The 27,459-nt window shown below is 37.1% G+C and overlaps 2 protein-coding genes across 2 annotated transcripts in view; both read right to left on the minus strand.

Annotated features, from left to right (window-relative positions):
* Positions 1-11,816: 11,816 nt before the first annotated feature.
* Positions 11,817-13,289, minus strand: LOC132556203 (basic proline-rich protein-like). The gene has a single exon (XM_060220596.1). It carries the CDS (start codon positions 13,287-13,289, stop codon positions 11,817-11,819), a length of 1,473 nt encoding a protein of 490 aa, XP_060076579.1.
* A 2,692-nt stretch (positions 13,290-15,981) lies between these two features.
* Positions 15,982-27,459, minus strand: part of LOC132556185 (ATP-dependent RNA helicase SUV3 homolog, mitochondrial-like) — a 37,135-nt gene continuing 25,657 nt past the window's right edge. The window contains exons 11-15 of the mRNA XM_060220575.1: positions 24,708-24,927; positions 23,197-23,277; positions 19,191-19,370; positions 18,248-18,396; positions 15,982-16,719 (exon numbers count right to left, since the gene is read on the minus strand). Coding sequence (XP_060076558.1) covers positions 16,260-16,719; positions 18,248-18,396; positions 19,191-19,370; positions 23,197-23,277; positions 24,708-24,927 — 1,090 coding nt within the window. The 3' untranslated portion in view covers positions 15,982-16,259. The remainder of the gene's footprint in view (positions 16,720-18,247; positions 18,397-19,190; positions 19,371-23,196; positions 23,278-24,707; positions 24,928-27,459) is intronic.

Raw genomic sequence — 27,459 nt, forward strand, 5'->3', positions numbered from 1 at the left:
GAAATTGGAGATGGTACAGGAGGTGGAAATTGGAGATGGTATAGGAGGTGGAAATTGGAGAGGGTATAGATGGGGAAAATTGGAGAGGTTATAGGAGAGGGAAATTGGAGAGGGTATAGGAGGTGGAAATTGGAGAGGGTATAGGAGGGGAATATTCGAGAGGGTATAGGAGGGGAAAATTGGAGAGGGTATAGATGGGGAAAATTGGAGAGGGTTTAGGAGGGGAAAATTGGAGAGGGTATAGGAGGGGAAAATTGGAGAGGTTATAGGAGGGGAAAATTGGAGAGGTTATAGATGGGGAAAATTGGAGAGGTTATAGGAGGAGGAAATAGGAGGGAGAGTTATAGGGAAGATTAGAATGGGGAATAGGAGTGTAAGAAAAGAAGGGGCAAACAGGACGGCGAAATTGAAACGGGAAAATAGTAGAGACAAATGGGAAGGGGAAACAAGAAGGGGAAAATTCGAGTGAAAACAGGAGGGGAAATATGAAATGGAAATAGAAGGGGGAAATATGAAATGGAAATAGGAGGGGAAATATGAAAAGGAAACAGGAGGGAAATATGAAATGGAAATAGGAGGGGAAATATGAAATGGAAATAGGAGGGGGAAATTCAGAAATGAAGTAGACCAAACGTGAATTACTTTTTCACAATAATGTTTCTGTGTATAATCGCGAATTTAAGTTTGAACATCTTAATCACTTTCCATAGATATATTTCGATTAAAGCTCCAAGTGCTTCACGTGGAACAAGATTTCCCAATGTTCATGAATTCCAAAATGTATACTTTGAGGTGTGATACGTAAATACTGTGACCAGCCAATTGATCATTTAGTACTTTAAACAAAAAAGTAAACATTCAAAAAAGAGACGCAGTATCTCTTTTAACTTAAAGCATTTTGCTATTTCAAAAAGATAAAGATCTAAATTCGACAAGTCGCGGTACCCTTCTAAAGTTTAAACATCAAAATATATACAGGCCGAAGTATCCTACAAGAATGAAATCTCAAAAGCCGACAGGTCGAGGTATCCCCCAGTGTGGACACTCAAAAGCCGACAGGTCGAGGTATCCCCCAGTGTGGACGCTCGAAAGCCGACAGGTCGAGGTATCCCCAGTGTGGACACTCAAAGGCCGACAGGTCGAGGTATTCCCCAGTGTGGACGCTCGAAAGCCGACAGGTCGAGGTATCCCCCTAGAATGAAAGCTCAAAAGCCGACAGGTCGATGCATCTCCAATAATGAAAGCTCAATGCCGACACGTCGAGGTATTACAAGAGTAAACACCCAAGAACTGATAATCTTCAAGTCAAGTATTGGCAGCATTCCAAGTCAATAGAGATACCAAAGACGTCGTGGTACCATCTCCGAGGCTAAACACGGAATGTAACAGGCACCACAAGATACACAGAGAGCCAAGATTTCCTCTACTCAATCCGTAAATACTCCATGTGAAAATTCTTAAAATGTCCTTGTTATTAGTCAAAGATAAGTACAAGACGGAATGAAGATGTGTCATTCCCGCCGTATGGGATGATAACGTTACTATGACGTCACAACAGTAAGTTAATCGTTCTATATAATTACCACAGAGTAAGATAGACTTAGCACTTTTGTGAAGTCGTCCCTGGAGCCTGGGGCTTGGAATCGGTTGTAACCACGTCCACCAATGACGAAGAAATACACCCGAGTAGGCTTAGCAACAATTTCCGGGTAAAATAGTGTAAACTGAAATAACGATTAATCATTGGTCGATATTCCACTGATCAATCACCTGCCTGTGTACCTGTCAGGTGAGTCGTCTTCCTAGCATGAAGTGTCTGAAGTCATCAGGTGGAAACTTTCGTCACAGTACAGGTGTTGTCGAAGAATCTCTACGTGTACAAAGTCATATAAAAAGGTACGTCTTTATTAGAATCTTTCATTTCGAAACTGTGACGTTTTCGGCGAGGATTTCTATTAATTTTCCAAAGGTAGGATATATATACATGTATTGGATATAACTGGAAATCACTGGAATTGTGTGTATTATATGACTCTATAATTCTGGACTTCTCAGGTAACATATGCCTAAGTGACAAGTTGTTGCGTTGACAGATGTTGAAATTAATCAGCATGCCTAGTTATGTAATGTTTTTACAACATAAATGTACATCCGGATTACACTACTATTGCTTCTCAAATTTTACCTATTTATTTGGTCTTCGAGGTGTTACAAATAAGGTGTTAATTAACACTCGAGTTGACACTTTATTGGACTAAATAAATCCGTCAAATCTGTGAAAAGGTTCTCAGAAAAATGAGCATATATGAAGTTCTTTTAAAGTTATCCGACATTGAAAATGATGAAATTTGTTGAATTGCGGGGTATTTGTCCCCTCGCCGTCTTTTTAAAATATAAGTTGGGCTGATTTTGATTTACCTCAATTTCCTAGGTTTCAAAATTTAGGCCCTTAGCATCACCGATGATTCCGCGTTTGGCGAAACAGCTGTATGATACATATCAATATTTATTTTCTGTTTATATAAATCTTCCATTTGGAGGAAGTAAAGAGAAAGGCAACATGAAAAGATGCTATTTACTTGGATGTCAATCATTAAACCCCGTCATTATCGTATCCAAGAAGGACAAAACAGCTGTATGATACTACTAAACTGACATTTATTAATTTAGCAATGTCGACCCAAAATCTTATATTTTGAGAGGTAACTTTTATGTATTATTGTATATAACATATCCCATTTGGGGACATATAGTATACTAGTATTATATATCTCTTCAGATAATTAAGATATTTTAAAACGAAATAAGAAAAAACCGAATTATTATCCGCAAATCAGGCCTTTCTGCTACTACGACATATGACATAATTAAAAACAATGATATAAGACAATGATATAAAAACAATGATATAAGACAGGTTAGATATCATGTGAGATCGATATAAGGTATGAGATATTGTATACGATATCTAATCTAATAATGTAATTATAATATCTAATTATAGAACTCAATATAATTTCATGAAGTATAGGATGAACACTTGTTTCTTGAATAACTGACAATTTACTCTGTGCAAATTGTCTTGTCACAGAAATCGTTTATTGAATCAATGGGACGTGAAAGAATAGCATCTCAGATATAAAACTATATCAAAGTATACTTTGTCATCTTTCAATGTAAGTATCAACTATCAGTATATTTCTAGATCAGAATCCGGACTTTATCTGTATAACACTAGATCAGAATCCGGACATTATAAGAATAACACTAGATCAGAATCCGGACTTTATCAGTATAACACTAGATCAGAATCCGGACTTTATCAAAATAACACTAGATCAAATTCCGGACTTTATCAGTATAACACTAGATCAGAATCCGGACATTATAAGTATAACACTAGATCAGAATCCGGACTTTATCGGTATAACACTAGATCAGAATCCGGACATTATAAGAATAACACTAGATCAGAATCCGGACATTATAAGTATAACACTAGATCAGAATCCGGACATTATAAGAATAACACTAGATCAGAATCCGGACATTATAAGTATAACACTAGATCAGAATCCGGACATTATAAGTATAACACTAGATCAGAATCCGGACATTATAAGAATAACACTAGATCAGAATCCGGACATTATAACACTAGATCAGAATATCGGTATAACACTAGATCAGAATCCGGACATAAGAATAACACTAAGAATAACACTAGATCAGAATCCGGACATTATAAGAATAACACTAGATCAGAATCCGGACATTATAAGTATAACACTAGATCAGAATCCGGACATTATAAGAATAACACTAGATCAGAATCCGGACATTATAAGTATAACACTAGATCAGAATCCGGACTTCATCAGTATAACACTAGATCAGAATCCGGACTTTATCAGTATAACACTAGATCAGAATCCGGACTTTATCAAAATAACACTAGATCAAATTCCGGACATTATAAGTATAACACTAGATCAGAATCCGGACTTTATCGGTATAACACTAGATCAGAATCCGGACTTCATCAGTATAACACTAGATCAGAATCCGGACTTTATCAGTATAACACGGAGGCAGAATCCGGACTTCATCAGTATAACACTAGATGAGAATCCGAACTTTATCAGTATAACACTGAGTCAGAATCCGGACTTTAGCAGTATAATACTAGATCGGAATCCGGACTTTATCAGTATAACACTAGATCGGAATTCGGACTTTATCAGTATAACACTAGATCAGAATTCGGACTTTATTAGTATAATACTAGATCAAAATTCGGACTTTATCAAAATAACACTAGATCAGAATCCGAACTTTATTGATATAACATTAAGTCAGAATCCGGACGTTATCAGTATAACACAAGATCAGAATCCGGACTTCATCAGTATAACACTAGATCAGAATCCGGACTTTATCAGAATAACACTAGATCAGAATCCGGATTTTATCAGTATAACACGAAGTCGGAATCCGGATTTTATCAGTATAACACTAGATCAGAATCCGGATTTTAATCTGTATAACACTAGATCAGAATCCGGACTTTATCACTATAACACTAGTTCAGAATAAGGACTTCATCAGTATAACACTATATCAGAATCCGGACTTTATCAGAATAACACTTGATCAGAATCCGGACTTTAACGGTGTAACATTTAGTCAGAATCCGGACTTTATCAATATAACACTAGATCAAAATCCGGACTTTATCACTATAACACGAAGTAGGAATAAGGACTTCATCAGTATAACACTATATCAGAATCCGGACTTTATCAGCATAACACTTGATCAGAATCCGGACTTTAACGGTGTAACATTTAGTCAGAATCCGGACTTTATCAGTATAACACGAAGTAGGAATCCGGACTTAATCAGTATAACACTGAGTCAGAATCCGGACTTTAGCAGTATAATACTAGATCAGAATCCGAACTTTATCAGTATAACACTAGATCGGAATCCGGACTTCATCAGTATAACACTAGATCAAAATCTGGACTTTATCGGTATAACACGATGTCGGAATCCGGACTTTATCAGTATTACACTGAGTCAGAATCCGGACTTTAGCAGTATAATACTAGATCAGAATCCGAACTTTATAAGGATAACACTAGATCGGAATCCGGACTTTATCAGAATAACACTAGATCAGAATCTGGACTTTATCAGTATAACACTAGATCAGAATCCGGACTTTATCAGTATAATACTAGATCAAAATTCGGACTTTATCGGTATAACACGAAGTCGGAATCCGGACTTCATCAGTATAACACTAGATCAGAATGAGGACTGCATCAGTATAATACTGAGTCAGAATTCGGAGAGCATTCTATGACTAGACACATGGTATGTTTTGCACGTAAATGCTGTTTAAGGTCACATGATACGCGGCGTAAATGAAGCTGACGCTACTGAGAGAAACAGATTTTTTAGTGTTATGGAATGCAGATGCCTTCATCATTACTTTAAAGTAGAATAATAACCATATTTCCATTTGTGATTTGTTATCTTCATTTGCTTTTTATGTGAAAGGACTTACAAAATTGCTTATTTACGTTATAAAATACGTAATAATGAATTGGCAATTTTTTTCTTTTCAGGCCAAGTTAATCATGCATGTCCTCGTATTAGTGGTAGTCGTTCTGGTCCAGCTCACCGCTGGACAACAGAGTGACCCTTTCGCTATGTTCAATACCAACAATATCGTATCGGGATCATCGAACGATCTTGATCAGCCAACACAACCAGATGCCATCTCAACAAATACATTTGGTCAGCAGCCAGCGCCCACACAGTTTGGTCAACCACAGCCCAATAGTCAACAGCAGCCTCCGGCCGCACAGTTCGGCCAGCAACAGAATCAGTTCGGCCAGCAACAGAACCAGTTCGGCCAGCAACAGAGCCAGTTCGGCCAGCAACCACAAGCGCAGCCTGGCAGTCTGCCCAACAATCAGTTCGGAGGTAACAACCCAACTATGTCGTTTCAACAGCCCCAGTTCGGTCAACAGCAGACGACATTTGGAGGTCCGCCCAACAGTAACCAGGTCGGCAATCAGCCAGGCGGCTTCAACAACGGGATGCCACAAGGAAACAACCAACAACAACTGACACCCGACCAGGCGTTTTTAGTAGGAGGGCAATGGAACCAGCAGCAACAACAACAGAACAACGGTAAGATCACCACTTCTGTCACTCATGATCTCCTTCAACAGTAGAACGACCCTTAGATCATCACTTCTATCACAAATGATATCATACAACAGTAGAACGACCCTTAGATCATCACTTCTATCACAAATGATATCATACAACAGTAGAACGACCCCTAGATCATCACTTCTATCACAAATGATATCATACAACAGTAGAACGACCCCTAGATCATCACTTCTATCACAAATGATATCATACAACAGTAAAACGACCCTTAGATCATCACCTCAGTCACTAATGATCGTTCACTCCTGTGTACTTATGATGACGAATCTTTGATGTACAAATACCTGTAAGATGTAGTTTAATTCATTATTCATCTCAATGGTATCTTATTCTAAATTTATATATAATCTATCAAAAAAAAGCAAGAATTTACCTTTGTCAGTAATATTTGATACGCACAGTAAGTTGTCAAATGAATATTTTTTTTCGGGTCGAAATTTAAAGTTGTATGGTCTTGTTTAACAGGTAGAACTATGTTCTCAAGCTTTGACCCAAACAACCCGGTCCCATTCCAACAACAAGGAGGCCAACAGAATGGTTTTGGTAATGGCCAGTTTGGCGGGGCCCAACAAAATCCCCAGACCTTAGCAGGTTCTCCCAACTTTTTGAGTTTCGGAACGTCAGGAAATGATTTTAATACTTTCCAAGATAACAACCTCCCCGTCGGAGAAGTTGACAACATCCGGTTTGGAATCGGACCAAATCAGCAGCCTTTCCGTATGGACGTTGGAACCATGAATTTCGGAGGTCAGAACCAACAACCACAGGGAGCCTCTCCTAATAATTTATCTCCATTCACTCCTTTCGCTCCCGGAAACGGTGGCATGCCAGGAGGTGCAATGGGAGCCATGCCGGGCGTTGGTATGGGAGGGATGCCAATGGCAGGTATACCTGGCGGATTCGACAGCGGTTTTGGAGGTGGATTCGGTGGTCCGGCAATACAGGGTTTCGGATCGTTTCTCCCTCCACCACCACCTCCACAATCTGGCGGAATCTTCAGTAGGCTGTTCGGCCGAAGCAGTGGCGGTGGATTTTTCTCTGGTCGTAAGTATCCTTCATGGTCTGATGTTTGACTGAATGTCTATGAGATATACAACAATAATGACAGTCCTTTCTCTGATTGTACAAGAGACGCAAGTGATAAGCAACTTTTAATACAAAAATTAAACAGCCATATAATGAATTAAACTGCACCATACAGCTGTTTCGTCCTTCTAGGACTCGTTTTTCATATTTAAGTACTGATATGCTAACTTCATTGATTGAGCTCAGGTGTGTAAAAGTATCACACGTTCATTTATTTTGTTCTTATCAATGATCCCAACTTGTTTCTTTTTCAGTTTTTGGGAAGAAGAAGTAAGCACATTTTGAAAGTGGATACCTGGTTGACGAGAATTCCACCAAGGCTACGCCGTGTGTGGACTCCATGAAGTAAATGAAGCAAATTTATTCGGGATTCTAGGATTGAAAAGCATTAATATCTTTATTTCAATTTTTCCACATTAAAACGAATCTCGATCGGAGCAAAATACCATTTGGATTGTACGCTTTCGGTGATGACGCTACCCATAACAGCACTACACAATGCTGATAAATCTAGTGAGAAAAACCGCACTCTACACAATGCTGATAAATCTAGTGAGAAAACCAAACTCTACACAATACTGATAAATCTAATGAGAAATCCACACTCTACACAATACTGACAAATCTAGTAAGAAAAACCGCACTCTACACAATGCTGATAAATCTAGTGAGAAAACCAAACTCTACACAATACTGATAAATCTAATGAGAAATCCACACTCTACACAATACTGATAAATCTAGTGAGAAAAACCGCACTCTACACAATGCTGATAAATCTAGTGAGAAAACCGCACTCTACACAATGCTGATAAATCTAGTGAGAAAACCAAACTCTACACAATACTGATAAATCTAGTGAGAAATCCGCTCTCTACACAATGCTGATAAATCTAGTTAGAAAACCAAACTATGCACAATGCTGATAAATCTAGTGAGAAAACCGCACTCTACACAATAATACATCTTTGGGATACTTTGTTTCAACAATTATGTCCATTTGTACTGATCTAACTTAGATAAATAGTAAACATTAAACGTCTGTGGTAATATATCATACCAGTCCCCATCAGGAAGTCACAGTTATAAAATGGTTCCCAGTGTGATTTGTTAGTAATAATTATCTCCCTTGCAGGCAAGGGGTAGTTTTTACGTTAGCTATATATGCCTATTACCTATTGTAGAAATCTTTGTAATATATTTTTTGTAATAAAAATAATTTTCAATATTTCACATTTAATGTGATGTCTTAATAAACTTGGCGTGAAATGATTGCCATGTTCTCAAGCAACCTACTATTAAACTAAAAATGGCTTTGTATCTTACGACGGGGTTTGTTATTGTTTCGATGTTTAAGTAAAATGGTGAAATATGTGATATGTACAGCACACCAAAGACCAGGGATCCATGAAAGAGTTGTGGTATTGGCCTGTATTAGATGATGAAAACGCCACGAAGGCTGGAGGTTTTTATCAACCAGCTTCTAGATGGAGGCGGTAAGTTCAAGTATCAAATATTGATATGAAGAAGATCGTGACAAATAAGTATAAACAGTCGCTGCGAAATTAGTAAACGTGCTAAAAAGGAAAGAAAATATCGATATTTCAACAAAAACTTCATTCAAGTATGAACAGAGGATACGTTACATGGATATCAGTAGAAAAGAAAATAGGTCCAGGTGTTCGACAACACTTCCTATGTAAATCTTAGTCAATCCAAGAAAAATTGTCACGTTTCATCCGTCCTTTTTGGATTGACGTATGTTGTGATGTTTCTTACAAAGATTGTACAATAGACACACAAGTGAATAGCATCTTCTATTACAAATTTCTAGTTGGATTCAGTGAAGTTAAGAATAAAAATAAATCGAGCAGCAGTTTCTTCCTTCTAGAACTAGTTAATGATGCTAAGGGACAATGAGGCGACTGATGAAATCCCAAAGTGATCGATGAAAAAGTCAAAATTTAGATAAGGAGATGCATTAGACCAACAATTACGCTTCAGTATAACTCATGACTATATATTTATTCCATCTTTGGAAAGGAAGCTCGCATAACAAGAAACCTAAAGGGCCTTATTGGTCACCTGATTTGGTCGAGTTTCTTTCCTTCAAACAATAAAAGTATTAAAAAACATGATGGCCATTTTCCCCTTGACGCCCCATCAATTAGACCCTAGGTTGTCAAACCCACCGTTTAAAAAAAAGTCCCATTCACAAAAAACGCTTATGACTGATCAAAACATCTTCACTTAAACAGAAGACGAAAGATTGTAAAGTTTTCTCGTATTTTGTCCCATACCTTTGTTCTCTGGGTAGAACCATTGTATGCACAAAAAAGAGTTTACAACTGAGTCTTCTTCTCCCAAGGATGCTTCAGACAAAATCCAACAATTCCTACAGAAGAATATCTGTTGATGTGCTTAATGTCTCCAATCGTCTCAAGTGCCTTTGGCCACTGCAGATGAAGACTCATCATCTATACAAAATTACTTCCCCTTCACCCTTGGAAGGTTCAGACCGAATTTTGACAAATACCTTCACCCTACCTGCAAAAAGGGTTTTAAAACATATATTTTCATTTCCCTTATTGAGCCCTGCCCTTAGGCCCGATGATCTGAGACACATCATTTATTAAAAAAAATGGACCAATAACCTTAATCTCAGCAGAACGATTTTAAAAACTATCCTTTTATCTCATGTTGCCAAAGATGGTCTGACCTACCATTTATTGAGTTTTCTGCACCCAGACTAACTTTGGGCCAAAATTCCCGTAGAAGAGTTTTTTTTTTAAGATTCCTAGTCATTGTCTATTTTTGGATTCACCGCTGAAGAACCTAAGGGCCAGGACTTATCATTTGAAAGAAAACTGATTTCCTTTCCCTCAGAATGCTGCTGACCAAATTTGGTGAAAATCTACTCAGTCATTTTGATTAATAGCAATTCAATTCATTGAAAAAGGTGACGGATAATGCAGCCCGTGATATGGGCAAGACTGTTGCTAAGAACATCAGAACAAAGGCGTTACATTAGTTTGAAATGGAATGTGGTTGCAACAGAGTGGAAAATAAAATGTTCTTAAAGAAATGTTTTTCGTATGAGAAAGTTCAAGATTGGGTAAACGCTCTTTGGAGTTCTTTAAAATCAACATACCAGTTTTACAATAAGACAAAAACCCAGATTTGATAGAAGTTTCATAACGTTTTGGTTAAAACAAGTAGATGAGCAAACAATAAAACACATATGTTCATATGAATTATTGTGAAATCAAAGAATCCAGTATAAACAGGGGAAGTCTGAAGTGTTACCAATAACAGGCAAGATTAGACAGCATTTCTTTGGAAACCTTGGATAATATGTAGGTAGGGTTTCTATCATTATCAAGCATAGTATGTAGAAATGTCTGTAGATAAGGATCCATGGACGTGTTTCATAACATTTAGGACCCCTCATGAACAGATCCTGTAGCTTAACATTTAAATCGCCAGTTACTGTGTGTCCTACAGGATCATTGTTATAAGTAGAGGATGTACTACAGCATGTTGAAGGCGGATAAATGTCTTGTTCTTCATCGACAACATCCACTACATAAGTCTTGGTCAATTTGGGTAAGAAATGTAATGTTCATAAATCAAAACAAGGTTAACAACAATAGAACCAACGGGCATATCCTACCTACTATCAAATAGACAGCATAAAATATAAATAGGTATCTAAAAGGGGCACTGTGGTAAAACCACCTGAGGACGTCCAGGAGGAGTTGGTAAAACCACCTGAGAACGTCCAGGAGGAGTTGGTAAAACCACCTGAGGACGTCCAGGAGGAGTTGGTAAAACCGCCTGAGGACGTCCAGGAGGAGTTGGTAACAGAACTACCAGAGGAGGACCAGGAGGAGTTGGTAACAGAACTACCAGAGGAGGACCAGGAGGAGTTGGTAACAGAACTACCAGAGGAGGACCAGGAGGAGTTGGTAACAGAACTACCAGAGGAGGACCAGGAGGAGTTGGTAACAGAACTACCAGAGGAGGACCAGGAGGAGTTGGTAACAGAACTACCAGAGGAGGACCAGGAGGAGTTGGTAACAGAACTACCAGAGGAGGACCAGGAGGAGTTGGTAGCAGAACCATCAAAGGATGACTAGCATGAGTTGGTAGCAGAACCATCAGAGGAGGACCAGGAGGAGTTGGTAACAGAACTACCAGAGGAGGACCAGGAGGAGTTGGTAACAGAACTACCAGAGGAGGACCAGGAGGAGTTGGTAACAGAACTACCAGAGGAGGACCAGGAGGAGTTGGTAACAGAACTACCAGAGGAGGACCAGGAGGAGTTGGTAACAGAACTACCAGAGGAGGACCAGGAGGAGTTGGTAACAGAACTACCAGAGGAGGACCAGGAGGAGTTGGTAGCAGAACTATCAGAGGATGACTAGCATGAGTTGGTAGCAGAACTATCACAGAACTACCAGAGGGAGGAACCATCAAAGGATGACTAGCCAGGAAGGAATTGGTAGCAGAACCATCAAAGGATGACTAGCATGAGTTGGTAGCAGAACTACCAGAGGAGGACCAGGAGGAATTGGTAGCAGAACCATCAAAGGATGACTAGCATGAGTTGGTAGCAGAACCATCAAAGGATGACTAGCATGAGTTGGTAGCAGAACTATCAGAGGAGGACCAGGAGGAGTTGGTAACAGAACTACCAGAGGAGGACCAGGAGGAGTTGGTAGCAGAACCATCAAAGGATGACTAGCATGAGTTGGTAGCAGAACTATCAGAGGAGGACCAGAAGGAATTGGTAGCAGAACCATCAAAGGATGACTAGCATGAGTTGGTAGCAGAACTACCAGAGGAGGACCAGGAGGAATTGGTAGCAGAACCATCAAAGGATGACTAGCATGAGTTGGTAGCAGAACTATCAGAGGAGGACCAGAAGGAATTGGTAGCAGAACCATCAAAGGATGACTAGCATGAGTTGGTAGCAGAACTACCAGAGGAGGACCAGGAGGAATTGGTAGCAGAACCATCAAAGGATGACTAGCATGAGTTGGTAGCAGAACTATCAGAGGAGGACCAGGAGGAATTGGTAGCAGAACCATCAAAGGATGACTAGCATGAGTTGGTAGCAGAACTACCAGAGGAGGACCAGGAGGAATTGGTAGCAGAACCATCAAAGGATGACTAGCATGAGTTGGTAGCAGAACTATCAGAGGAGGACCAGGAGGAATTGGTAGCAGAACCATCAAAGGATGACTAGCATGAGTTGGTAGCAGAACTACCAGAGGAGGACCAGGAGGAATTGGTAGCAGAACCATCAAAGGATGACTAGCATGAGTTGGTAGCAGAACTATCAGAGGAGGACCAGGAGGAGTTGGTAGCAGAACTATCAGAGGATGACTAGCATGAGTTGGTAGCAGAACTACCAGAGGAGGACCAGGAGGAATTGGTAGCAGAACCATCAAAGGATGACTAGCATGAGTTGGTAGCAGAACTACCAGAGGAGGACCAGGAGGAATTGGTAGCAGAACCATCAAAGGATGACTAGCATGAGTTGGTAGCAGAACTATCAGAGGAGGACCAGGAGGAGTTGGTAACAGAACTATCAGAGGATGACTAGCATGAGTTGGTAGCAGAACTACCAGAGGAGGACCAGGAGGAGTTGGTAGCAGAACCATCAAAGGATGACTAGCATGAGTTGGTAGCAGAACTATCAGAGGAGGACCAGGAGGAGTTGGTAACAGAACTACCAGAGGAGGACCAGGAGGAGTTGGTAACAGAACTACCAGAGGAGGACCAGGAGGAGTTGGTAACAGAACTACCAGAGGAGGACCAGGAGGAGTTGGTAACAGAACTATCAGAGGAGGACCAGGAGGAGTTGGTAACAGAACTATCAGAGGAGGACCAGGAGGAGTTGGTAACAGAACTATCAGAGGAGGGTCAGGAGTTGGAATCATTCTACTCTTTCTAATCTTTGAAGCCTAAACTGGACATCACAATGTGAGACTGATCATTAGATATTGCTGAACACACCAACAGAAATCCAACCTATGCTACCATCTTGACACACTCCATCTTCTAGGTATCTACTACATCCTTAGCCATTCTTCAGCTGAACAAAGGATTCCCGTAACAATAGTAGGAAAACCTACACAATATTCTGATACCAGGACATGTTTTCTTCTTCGGGACCTTCCTGACCTTCCTGGAGGTTATCCTAGTTTATCCAATACCATGTCTGTCCTTATATGGTTATTTTATTCATATCTCTTATGTTTACTCAGATCTATACTACACTGTACTAAATTATATATATCGTATGTATCTTTCACCCTACATTCTTATGTTCTCAGCCACTGAAGAGGTTTTTTATCATTTCTCTCATACATTTTACGCTTATATAACTTATTATAATATATTCTCTGATTTTGAACCAGTTACTATACAGCTATGCTTGTTTTCCTTAACCACTTCCTTACTTACTTATTGATAACGTCAGGATTTATAGTTGTAATCAGATGACCTCTGTTGTCACTCCTGGTTGTTTATCATGCAAGCTGTGCCTGATGACAGCCTACTTAAGGCCGAAACATGTCAACAACTAGTTCTAGGAGATAGAAGATAGAATAAACTTTGATATGGAATGGATTTGCAGTGCTGTCTTCTCTCCTGCATCGCCAAAGGAGGTTAGTGATTATTTCTACTTGATTTACTGAAGATTGCTTGTTCCTGAAACTTTCCAAATAATGTTGTTTTTAACCAATTCAATCTTGAAATTGTGACAACAAAAACAGGTTACCTATTGGTGATACAGTTATATATCATTGATGTGTTTCTGTGATATCTTTATCCTCCTGAAAGTTATGGACCAGGAAAGAATGCAGTGCAAGTACAACCAGCAGTAATCTCCCTTGATAAAACTTTACCTCCTTGGTACCTTTTTCCTGTCTAGATTTGTCAAACTTAGAAGAAAAACATTTTTATATGATTAGTCTAACAAATATTTCAGCTAAAAATCCCTGACAGGTACGTAAAGCAGTAATGTATTAAGAAAGAGAAAAAACAACCTTGTTTGATGTAATTTATCTTCTTTTAATGAATTACTCGACTGTCTTCAACAAGTCAATCAAATAACATGAGGGAACTTTTAAAATCAACAAATAAATTCTATGTTTATAATTAATCACCTCCATGTAATACATGTGACCTGACATGTGTCACCAGGACTATACTAGTAATAACATCTAGCCCTTCCCATGATTGGTGTCATCAATAAAATTTGATAGATCATTTCCTTATACGGATAGAAGTGATTTGTTTTAGGATCAAGAGGTTAAGTAGATGTGCAGAAATCTTGTATATATGGCCTTTTTGTTGGACAGATTTTCCATGAACACATTATCTAGACAGTGTGAGTGTGTGCTATCTAATACACCTAATTGCAGACATCCTCCCAAACCCATTTTGCCCCAACTTTTATTCATTATGCCCCATTTTCTTAACTGTTTCTGATTAAATTGGCAAAATTTTCATATGGCCCCTAATCCTTTCACCCCTTAAAGCTATATCGCCCCACAAGGTTACTTGCTCGAAAAGACAAAAACCATAACAATATCTAACATGTCTAACATAAATTTCTATCATATCTATCATCGTCTATTTCTTTTTGGAAAACAAAAAAGTGAAATCAAGCATGGTAATGAGATCACTCTTTATATAGCCTTTATTTTGAGAGCACTGGTTGTTACAAACAAATATTGATTTTAATTTGAACACTTTTTGCAACAGAAGTTAAATTTATGTACCAAATACAGTGATTAAATATGAACTTTCGATGAGGCCAAACTGTTTTGAAACATTGCAAATCCACTTGAAGATACAGATGTCTTTCACTCTCAGATAATTGTCTGAAATTGATATTTGTCTATAATGTTATGAAAACAACTTTTGCAGTGCAATATCATATGGCAAGTAAACTTAATATAGAACAACAACACTTGACTTTATTAATTGAGAACTGAGAAATATATACATGTCAGTGCTACCTTAGTTATTTCATTTTAACCATTTTTCAGGTGATATTTACTTTTGTTGCGTAACAAATTTTTGGGGCGTTATGGTTGGGGCATTATAAAGCAAATTTGGGGTGAAATAGCTTGGGGCAAAACGGTTATGGGGGAATGTCTGACACTCAATATACCATTTCAGAATCCATGTTTGTTGGTTCTGCTGAGATACGATAGATGGAATTTTGACATAATCAAAGAAAAAAAAATTACTGGATTTTTGTGAATCTTTTGAATTTGACAATTATGACTGAATATTAGTTTCTTGTTACACATACACATGGGACAAAAAATCAGATTATAGATTGATTTACAAATCAAATAAGAATAAATTTTGAAAGGATCTATGGTAATTTCATGGATACAGAACAGAGATGAAGGAATTCATAATCACAGGTACTGTAGTTTTAGTTTTCCGTGAAAGCAATGACACAAATTTGACCTTCAAAGATGGTAGAACATCTTTTTCAATAGAAACTCAAAATCAAATATCAGTGTATGAGAGTTGGAGCATGATAACACCCAACAGATGTACTTAAACTTAACACTAGAAGATATAAAGTAACAACACAGCAAAACTAGAAACTGGAAATAGCAGTTGTCTTTTAATCACATCAACTGACATACTCCTAAAAGTATTGCAACTCAAAGATAAGAGATAAAATCTTTATACAAAAGTTTGAAATTACATTTACAGAATCTTGATTATCTTTGAAAGTGTGCAGGGGTTTTTGAAAAGAGTGCACACACCTGTGTTAAGTCAAAATGATGGTAAAGTCGTGTTTTTGGAGAACAAAGCCTTTAATATTTATCATTGTGTATGTAGTATGTAAGATTTACCTCCTTTCTCAGTATTTTATCTTATTTTTTATCTTTCAGCCATTTTTCCAAGTCTTTTAGGTACTTCTTTTTATTAAATTTATCTTTCCTAGGGTGTTTCCCTAATTTGGATTCTGCTTCATTTAACATTGAATCAGCGTCCAAATCCTTGCTAAGCCTCATTAGCCTTTTTTCTGATATACCTCCTTTTTTCAGAAATTTTAAAAGTTCTGCTACAGATTTTTCACCACCTGTTTCTGTTTTTCCTATTGTTTTTGTTGGGCTGTCAGACTCCTCTATAAAAGTCTTCTCTCTTTTCAACTTGTCCGCAATACCTGCAAGTTCTGGTTCCTTTACAGACTGTGATTTAAGTTTGATTGTCTCGCTCCATGACAATTTTTTCAACAAGCATGTTACTAATCCAATTTCAATCCAAGTCTCCAGTTCTTTCTGGATGGCACGTACTCTGTGTTCCTCATGGTAAATTGTCGGAAAATACTTGCTGCAATTAAAAACAATCCTATTATGTATGTGAGAATTTCCTTTGCTAACAATCTATGTGTAAATGAATGTCTATTCCCTCCTCCTACAGAACTTCAGTATTTGTTAGGGTACCATCAACAGAACTTAGTTAGATATGATCATATTTCTTATTATTCTTATAATTCTTCTTCTGAAATTTGTGGAGTCCAAATCTTTTGATCAGTAAGAGATACGTTTACTGTTGATTTAGTACTTTGAAAGCACTATCTGAAGATATATGTGTAACATTTTTAAGTAGGTCATGAATCTATCATGGCCACCTGAAGTCACATGTTAAAAACTTTAAAAAATAGCCAGATCTCTACAATTATTGATTGTATAGGGTTTGTGCAATTATATTATTTGTCGATGATTTCCATATATAACTTTTCTCCATCACTTGTGAACACAGAATATGTCAATAAAGAAGAGGGTCATGGCTTTAATGGTCAACAACCAATGAATAGAAGGACAAACCACAAAATTCACTGATGGTGGTCGGACAAATCTGATGTATTCAAATATTGAACATTCCTTAAAAGTATCAGAAACTCATAAATGCTAGGTTCTGTTCATGAAAAACAGTTACACAATCATGTAACAAAATGGCTACTGTGGTTACTATGTTTAGGTTTTGATCAGATTGAAAACAACAACTATTCATCCCTTTTCTTTTCCTTAAAAAAACAAATTCCAAATATTTTCTAATTGATGTGAATGAAACTTAAGAAGAAGTTCAGACTATTTGTATTAGTTGAGTTATGTTGGTTTTGGACCAAAGCAAAAAAGTCAGATTTGGTCAGTACAATCTCGTGATTACTTTACGCACTTTGGATATCATTGCCACTCCCTGATAATGTTTCAGGCCAAATTTGATAGAAATCTATTCAGGCATTAAGAAGGAATACCGTTTTGAAGCAAAATATTGTCTAATTTCCCCTTTTAGGGCCCCATCCCCAAGTCCCTAGTGGTTGGATAAAATTTATGAATTCAAAATATATTTGACAACCTCTACTGATGCTACAAAATTTGAATGAAATCCATTGAAGCATTAAAGAAGAGTAGCATTTTGAAGTGAAGTATTGTCTAACTACCCTTTAGGGGCCCCACTCCCAGGTTCGTAGGGGTCAAATAAAAATATTTGAATTTAAGAAATTTTTTCCCAGCCCCCACTGATGTTTGAGACCAAATTTAGTTGATATCTGCCTAGGAGTTAAGCAGGAGTAGTGTTTTAAGATAAAGTTTATGGACGGCAAACAATAGATGGTTCATGGCGCAAGGCAACAGATCATGCACAATAGCAATAGGTCATCTGGACCCTTTGGGTCATATTACCTAAAAAGACTGAATTTGACAGCACAAAAACAATACGCCCCTGATCTTTTAATTTGGGGGCATAAAAATCTGAGAAAGAGTTGCAGTAGGTGTAAGTTTTTGAAAATGTTTGCTTAGTTTTAGTAACAGTTTACCCCAGGTGTACAGGTAATCAATTTTAGTGTCAAGCTTACCTGAACCACAGATAATTATCTAGGCACCCAAAGACAGCTTCCATCTCTCTCAGACCAGCTGTAGTTTCTGGCATCTTTAGAGGCCAGCCCAAAAGTCTCATCAACCACGTTATATTGATTGGCTCTTCATTGTAATGTTTCCTCGCACACTGTAAATCAGAATATTTTTCATGAGAAAAGTTACTACCTCTTTAAGAGCTCTATAATGATTGTTTGGGATCAGTTAGAATTTGTGGTTGGTACCGATACTGTGGTGAATTGATTTTAAGCTGACTTTAGTTATTGCCAACATATTTAATCAAGATTGTGGCCATATTTAATTTCAGAAGAATCCAAACAGGAGGCTCATGGCCATTAACAATCACCTGAGTAATGAAATATTTCAGTCAACTTGATCAATTTTGGTCCTGTCTATCTGCCTTGTAAATATGTGATTACTATCAATCTACTATCCCATATTAATAATTCTAACCAAGTGTTAATTATTTTTAATGGTTATTTAAACATATGATGCCCAAAAGTATGTTTTCTCTACAAACTGTGTTAAATTTAACCCTATCCCCAGGTTTAATGTCCACCATTACAGATTTCAGTACCTTAAAAACCTTATAAGTGGGCCATGGTTGTGTCAAGGTCATTCATTTAAACAAACTTGGTAGTCCTTCATCCCAGCATGCTAAAGGCCAAATATCAGCACCCTAGGCCTTTTGGTTACTGAGAAGTCATCATGTACAGGTTTTAACACATTGGACCCCTGTGATCATGAAAGATGGGCAATGTCATTCATGTTAACAAACTTGGTAGCCCTTAATTCGTCATTAGACTACTTCATTCAGGTTCATGTTTTTGGGTCAACACAGGTCAATGTCAAACAAAGTGTTTTTCTTTAATCCCTATCAATATCATCCTTCATTGAAAGTGTAATGGTTGTGATATGACCTACCTCTATATATGCATTACACTCTTTTTCACTTTCGATGTCAATTGGTGCTTGTGAATAGAAGAAGCGGTCTCTCATGGGCAGTCCAATCTCATCCACTATGATCGCTAGTTGTTTCATCTGATGTAGGTCGCACATGAAAAAGTTTTCCGTGTCGTGTTTAGCCATGGATTCAAATGTATCCTAAAACACATTGAAAAATCAAGCCATCAGACCATAGAACAACACTATTCCCTCTGTATAGATGGTTTTATAAGCCACATGTTAACATGTTAAACCTATAAAAAATCTGTAAAGTATCATTTGCCATATTTTAATGCATGTCATTGTTAATGCTTGACAACTTGTGATAAAAACTTGAGGCTGAATATTTCAACTTCTCAAACTTCAGCAAATCCTTGGAAATGCAATGACATTACAGTATGTAAGACACAATTTTCACACTTTTCTAAAACACAAATTAAACATATTTCACATATCACAGCAAAGCAAGTGCTTGTAGCATTCTAGTTAAACAGTTACCTATTTTCAGGCCTTCAAAGTAGCCCCTGCCATTAGGTCAAAATTCTAATGAGGAGAAAGGTCAAGTAACGCTTTCACTTGGCAGAAGTGACATGATTGGGAAGATCTCCCCTTGTAAGCAATAAGATGTGTGTTTTACTCTTACATTTCTTGTATATTCTCAAAAACAGATACATTTGGAAGTGAAGATACCGCATGGTGGACATGTATGAGACCCATGTATATTCCATGTCCATGTGAAGCAGTCAGATTATGGAAATCACACAATATTCATCTGTATTATAAAAATTTGACTGAATACTGCACCATTTAAAACAAAGACCTGACTGGTAGATGTCTATGTCTGTCTTTATAAACAACCATGAGATGCGATAATGTACGAGGGCTGATTGATAAGTTCTGAGCCTCATATTTAAAGGTTTTATTTTTGGCGGACATATTGCATTATTTTTCAAAAGATCCCCTTCAGTATCTATACACTTTTGCCTGCCACGCTTAAATTCAGACACCCACCTTTTCACTGTAGCATATAAAGGGGCATCATTCCCTAGTGTTGCTACCATATCAGTATGGATATACTTAGTTGTTAGATCTTTTAATGCAAATATTGATTCACTGCTCTTTCTGCAATTTTCTCAATTTTGCACTTGCCTTGTTTACTGTAAGAGAGCTACCACTTCGACATAAACTGACCAAATGACTTCAGTCTTCAGTAACACAGCCTTAAGAAGTCAGGGAATAGCAGAGCTGAAAAAGGAAATTCCTGCTTAACTTCTTCAATACAAGGCTCTTAACTTATCTATCAGCCCTCATAGATGTGTTCTCTTACTATCACCATAAATAAAACTTTCATTTTGTTACATACACTTGGCCATAAGTTAGGAACCACCCAATCTTTAGACTTGACTTTCGTTTGCTGTATTTAAGGAAATCATGCAAAGACAATTTAACAGGATATATAGGGATGTTTTGTTTTAATTATCTAACAAAACTGAGCACAATCTTCATTAATTTTTTTTTACAGAACCAGCAATGCTACACCATCTTGAATAGATATGTTTAAAAAGACGTTCTCAAAGTCAAGAAAAAAACTTGACTTAACCTGTCTCTCATTAACGGATCTGTTATAAAATTGCCACAACATGCTACTTGATCAAGAAGTTTAACTTATCAACAAATTTTGTTGGGTATGCAAATGTCAATATCAGGTGAAGTCACTGCTTCTAGTAAAAGTCTTGTCTGTCATTTATACCACTGACCAGATGCCAAAGCTTGGTCTGAGGAAACCTTGAGTCTTTGGCATTTAGGTCTTGTGTACTGACCTTTTAACTAAAAGAGTCCTGCAAATGCTCAATTGGCTTGAAGGTCATAGGAGCACCTATATCACTTCTTTTTGAAGAAAGTCCTGCGCTAGACCGGCTCTGTGCGGTTTGGCATTGTCATCCATTAGGATAAGATGATCTGCCAATGGATGGCCATAAAAATGATGAAAAACCAAAAAGTCCGACGATCTGATCACGATACTTCTGCCCATTCAAAGTTTCATCAAGGACATGCAAGCGTAGCTTATAGTTTAGAGAAATGTATCCCAAACAGTAAAACCAAACACTGTTGTGCCCAGAATGTGATTCTGATGATATGCTGTATTTCTTGGTCAATAAACATAAACCCTGCCATCTGTCAGACTAAGTAATAAAATGGCTTTCATCAGATTAGTGGACTCTTTGCCAAGACTTAATATTCTATGTGTTGCCTATTGAGACTCAAACATTGACGCTCTACTGTCTTCTGGGCCTGTAGGCAGTGACCATGGAGCTTGCCTTGCATCTATACAGAAGTTAATCTTCTTTATGTGAAGTCTTTCGAGGTCTGCCAGACCTGGGACACTTATCACTATGCCCTCTTTGCTTCAGACGATCAATTTACCAAGAAATAACAGATGCAAATGCTACTTTAGGTGACAAAGTGAACTTATTTTTTGAGTATGGGGTACCTCAATATAGTACTGGTTATCATGGAGTTGGGTATATCCCTTCATGTCATACAGCACCAAACACAAAATGTGACACTGCAAGGAGTACAACAATCAGTTTTGATAAAAATTTTCCTACAGATATTGATGGTCTCTTATGGCCATGTGTACAGAAAAAGAAATCAAAAGAATTGGTGGTTTAATCCCATAACCACATGGCTGTCACATTCTATGCATGTCTTAAGTATGGAATTCAACAGATTTTTTGGCTGATCTATGGCTATTTGTCCTAGCGGCTATTGACATGAAGTCAATTCTGATGTCACAAATCTAAAAACAATTATATGAGCAAAATAAATAAAATTGTGAAAAATTGTGTCTTTCTTCATTTAAATCATTGACTCTCTTTGTTTCTTCAACATAACAGCTAGTAACCTTAACCATCATATTCTTGAAACTCAGCAGAGCTATTTTGATACTTTGTATCAACTTTGATCTTGAATTACAACACTGACAGAGGTTAGTAAGGGCCCTGCTTTCTGCTTTACCATATGCTCCTATAATCATCCTAGACACTGAACAAAGTAGCTCAACACCTGACAAACTTTACCATGTGCTCCTATAATCAGCAAACTAGCAAAACCGGTCAGCAACCAATAAAAAGTATACCACTCACTTAACCCTTGAAGCTGGTTAATGTTGAGAACATTCCTGCTTATGATGTAATGATGCTATTAAGTGACTACCTAGGTACCTGTTAGTATCCATTCTCTAGCAATTTAGCTACCTAAGAACCCTACTTCTGAATGGATGAGGGTTGAATAATTCTCTCCTTTTAGATATGTCAAACTGACAAAATGTCCCACTGCCAGTCAAAATGTTTGGAACCTTTTAATTTATTGGCTATGTTCGGAGAGGAACTCATGACTCCTGAAAAGAAATTAGCATCCTGCCTGTAGAACCAATGGTAAGAATCAGAAAAAAAACTGAAGTTCTGCTTGTAAACATTTACAAAATATCCATTTCAGTTCTACATCTCCATACCAAATTTCAATTCTATTTCTGTATCTAATAAAGAGTTAATCAACACAAAGGAAATTCTGACAGAATGCTGCAAGAGGTAAAATTCATTCCTTGATATTGGTGAAAAAGTCCAAGAGGAATTGTCTTGACAAAGATACAGGCTATTCTCTAACAAAGGGCCATAACTCCTAAGAAAGAGGCCCATAAAAATGATTCCCTGATATGTAATATTAATGAATGTTATGTTATTAAGGTTCAGTGAAATTGGATAAAAAACTAGTTAAGTTATCCTGACAATGATTGAGTGATATTTTTCAACAGAAAAAAATTGGTTAGAATGGGCCTAGTTGGACAGCATGATGATGGTGGGCAGGCTAAAAGCTATCAATACTAATTCTTTGGGATAATCAGGAGGTGAAAATCACTCTGCAGTATCTTATGTCTCGTGAACCCTTTCCTCCATTATATATATATATATTACCCAACACTTACCAGAAGTTCTTTGAGGGAAGCATCAGGAAGCTGATAGGAAAACATTTCCATTTGTTCAGGTGTGGGCTTCAATCCTGCAGACTACGGAGAGTCAAAACAAAACAGTTTGTAAATACAAGGTAAAATACACACCAGTAGAGACTGTCAGCAATAGGCCACAAGCTACTTCACCAGTAAGACAAGCAGCTACTGTCCTTATAACTAAGACACAAGCTACTTCACCAGTAAGACCAACAGCTACTGTCCTTATAACTAAGACACAAGCTACTTCACCAGTAAGACCAACAGCTACTGTCCTTATAACTAAGACACAAGCTATTTCACCAGTAAGACCAATGGCTACTGTCCTTATAACTAAGACACAAACTACTTCACCAGTAAAACAAGCAGCTACTAACCTTATAACTAAGACACAAACTATTTCACCAGTAAGACCAATGGCTACTGTCCATATAACTAAGACACAAGCTTTTCACCAGTAGGACAAACAGCTACTGTCCTTATAACTAAGACACAAGCTACTTCACCAGTAAGACCAACAGCTACTGTCCTTATAACAAAGATACAAGCTACTTCACCAGTAAGACAAACAGCTACTGTCCTTATAACCAGACACAAGCTTCAGCTACTGTCCTTATAACTAAGACACAAGCTACTTCACCTGTAAGACAAACAGCTACTGTCCTTATAACTAAGATACAAGCTATTTCACCAGTAATACAAACAGCTACTGTCCTTATAACTTAGACACAAGCTACTTCACCAGTAATACAAACAGCTACTGTCCTTATAACTAGACACAAGCTTCTTCACCAGTAAGACCAACAGCTACTGTCCTTATAACAAAGATACAAGCTACTTCACCAGTAAGACAAACAGCTACTGTCCTTATAACTAGACACAAGCTTCAGCTACTGTCCTTATAACTAAGACACAAGCTACTTCACCTGTAAGACAAACAGTTACTGTCCTTATAACTAAGATACAAGCTATTTCACCAGTAATACAAACAGCTACTGTCCTTATAACTTAGACACAAGCTACTTCACCAGTAATACAAACAGCTACTGTCCTTATAACTAAGACACAAGCTACTTCACCAGTAAGACAAACAGCTACTGTCCTTATAACAAAGATACAAGCTACTTCACCAGTAATACAAACAGCTACTGTCCTTATAACAAAGATACAAGCTACTTCACCAGTAAGACAAGTAGCTACTGTCCTTATATCTGAGACACAAGCTACTTCACCAGTAAGACAAACAGCTACTGTCCTTATAACTAAGATACAAGCTACTTTATCAGTAAGATAAGTAACTACTCTCGTTATAACTAAGATACAAGTTACATTACCATGAAGGCCTGTATATACTGTCCTTATAACTCAGATAAAAGTACCTCGTCATAAAGACCAGTTGATACTGTCCTTATAATTAAGTTACAAGTTGCCTCACTATAAAGGCCAGTAACTACTGTCATTACAACTCAGATACAAGTGTACTACTTTACCTTTATAGGTGTGACCTCCCGTCTGAAAAGTTTATATAAATCTGGAAGATCTGACTTTCTGAAGGTTGTCACTTCTCCATTTGGATACCTGGTCCCAAATCTGCCTGAGCGGCCTGCGATATGTTTTGCTTCCGAGGCATTGATAATTCTGTGTACTGTCTTTCCATTATGTGCAGATTTTTTCTTTGTTAATGTGTAGAATATAATCCTTCCAATGTTGCTGAAAAAAAGACACAAAGGATCTTAGCGTCCACCAACATGTGGACTATACTGGTTCTTTATAGGATGGATATTTTCTCTTTTCCCCCCTAATATCAAGTCTCCATTATACATTGCATTGATATGTGATCTAATTATATGGTAACATCAATAAACAAAGGAAACCTACATTATGGATTAACACAAGAGGCCCATAGGGCCTGTTTTGTTCTCTTGGCTTTGCTTGGCTGAAATTGCTTCATTAAAACTAAAGGAAAAAAAATTCTAAATATCTAAGCACATGATAAAACGTATATCTATTTTCTTATTGGACTTCTACCCTCTGTCCTTAAGGGGTCAGCTAAACCATTCATTTTTTACAGACCAAATCATTCCTACAGTAGAAGTAGTATTTTAAAGAATTTGCCCCATTTTCAAATTTGGCCAGGCTCTTCCCGCTCCAGGGGGCAAAGACCCATGGTTTATGCAAAATTCATTTCCCTTCACTCAAGAACATATCAGACCAAATTTGGACAAACTAGATTCTTTCCTACTGGAGGAGTAGGATTTTAAAGAATTTTCTCTATTTCCTCTATTGGGTCCTGCCCCTCCTGTCTCTGGGAGGAGAAATACACTGTTTACACAAAATAATTATTTTTCCCCCCAACAATGCTTAAGAGCAAAATTTGGGCTAAATCAAATCAAGATAGACGACAGATTTCATTATTCACACCAAATTATACCATTAACAGTTTCAAAAAAACGAACAGTGATGTTATTGCTTTAAATTAAATCTGATTAATTTATCTTCCTTCAAGTAGAGGAAGTATGATTTTAAAGATGTTTCTGACCCTTCCCTCAGGCCTTAGGAGTTAGACCTATTGTTTTGACAAAATAAGTTCTGTTTCCTCCAAGGATGTTTTGAACCAAATTTGGAAGACAATCTGTAATTCCTAGAGTAGAATAATTTTGAAGTAAATGTAAATGCCTTTATTTCATCTACCGGTATTAGGCCCCAACCATCTGCCCCAGAGAAGGTAGGTAAACAATGTTTGGATAAAGGTTTACAATATCTGTATAAAGGTAAACAATGACTGTATAAAGGTAAACAATATCTGTATAAAGGTTAACAATATCTGTATAAAGGTAAACAATGACTGTATAGAGGTAAACAATGACTGTATAGAGGTAAATAATGACTGTATAGAGGTAAACAATGTCTGTATAAAGGTTAACAAGGTCTGTATTAAGGTAAACAATATCTGTATAAAGGTTAACAATATCTGTATAAAGGTAAACAATGTCTGTATAAAGGTTAACAATGACTGTATAAAGGTTAACAAGGTCTGTATAAAGGTAAACAATGTCTGTATAAAGGTAAACAATATCTGTATAAAGGTTAACAAGGTCTGTATAAAGGTAAACAATGTCTGTATAAAGGTAAACAATGTCTGTTTAAAGGTAAACAATGTCTGTATAAAGGTAAACAAGGTCTGTATAAAGGTTAACAATGTCTGTATTAAGGTTAACAAGGTCTGTATAAAGGTAAACAATGTTTGTATAAAGGTTAACAAGGTCTGTATTAAGGTAAACAATATCTGTATTAAGGTTAACAATGTCTGTATAAAGGTAAACAATGTCTGTATAAAGGTAAACAATGTCTGTAGACAATGTCTGTTTAAAGGTTAACAATGACTGTATAAAGGTAAACAATGTCTGTATAAAGGTAAACAATGTCTGTATAAAGGTAAACAATGTCTGTATAAAGGTTAACAATGACTGTATAAAGGTAAACAATGTCTGTATAAAGGTAAACAATGTCTGTATAAAGGTTAACAAGGTCTGTATAAAGGTTAACAAGGTCTGTATTAAGGTAAACAATGTCTGTATTAAGGTAAACAATGTCTGTATAAAGGTTAACAAGGTCTGTATTAAGGTAAACAATATCTGTATTAAGGTTAACAATGACTGTATAAAGGTAAACAATATCTGTATAAAGGTAAACAATGTCTGTATAAAGGTAAACAATGTCTGTATAAAGGTAAACAATGTCTGTATAAAGGTAAACAATGACTGTATAAAGGTAAACAATGTCTGTATAAAGGTAGACAATGTCTGTTTAAAGGTTAACAATGACTGTATAAAGGTAAACAATATCTGTATAAAGGTAAACAATGTCTGTATAAAGGTAAACAATGTCTGTATAAAGGTAAACAATGTCTGTATAAAGGTTAACAATGACTGTATAAAGGTAAACAATGTCTGTATAAAGGTAAACAATGTCTGTATAAAGGTAAACAATGTCTGTATAAAGGTAAACAATGTCTGTATAAAGGTAAACAATGTCTGTATAAAGGTAAACAATATCTGTATAAAGGTAAACAATGTCTGTATAAAGGTAAACAATGACTGTATAAAGGTAAACAATGTCTGTATTAAGGTTAACAATGACTGTATAAAGGTAAACAAGGTCTGTATAAAGGTAAACAATGTCTGTATAAAGGTTAACAAGGTCTGTATAAAGGTAAATAATGTCTGTATAAAGGTTAACAAG

The sequence above is a fragment of the Ylistrum balloti genome, unplaced genomic scaffold (genome assembly GCF_031769215.1).
Source record: "Ylistrum balloti isolate Yb309-2 unplaced genomic scaffold, AGI_CSIRO_Ybal_v1 Utg370554, whole genome shotgun sequence".
NCBI lineage: Eukaryota > Metazoa > Mollusca > Bivalvia > Pectinida > Pectinidae > Ylistrum > Ylistrum balloti.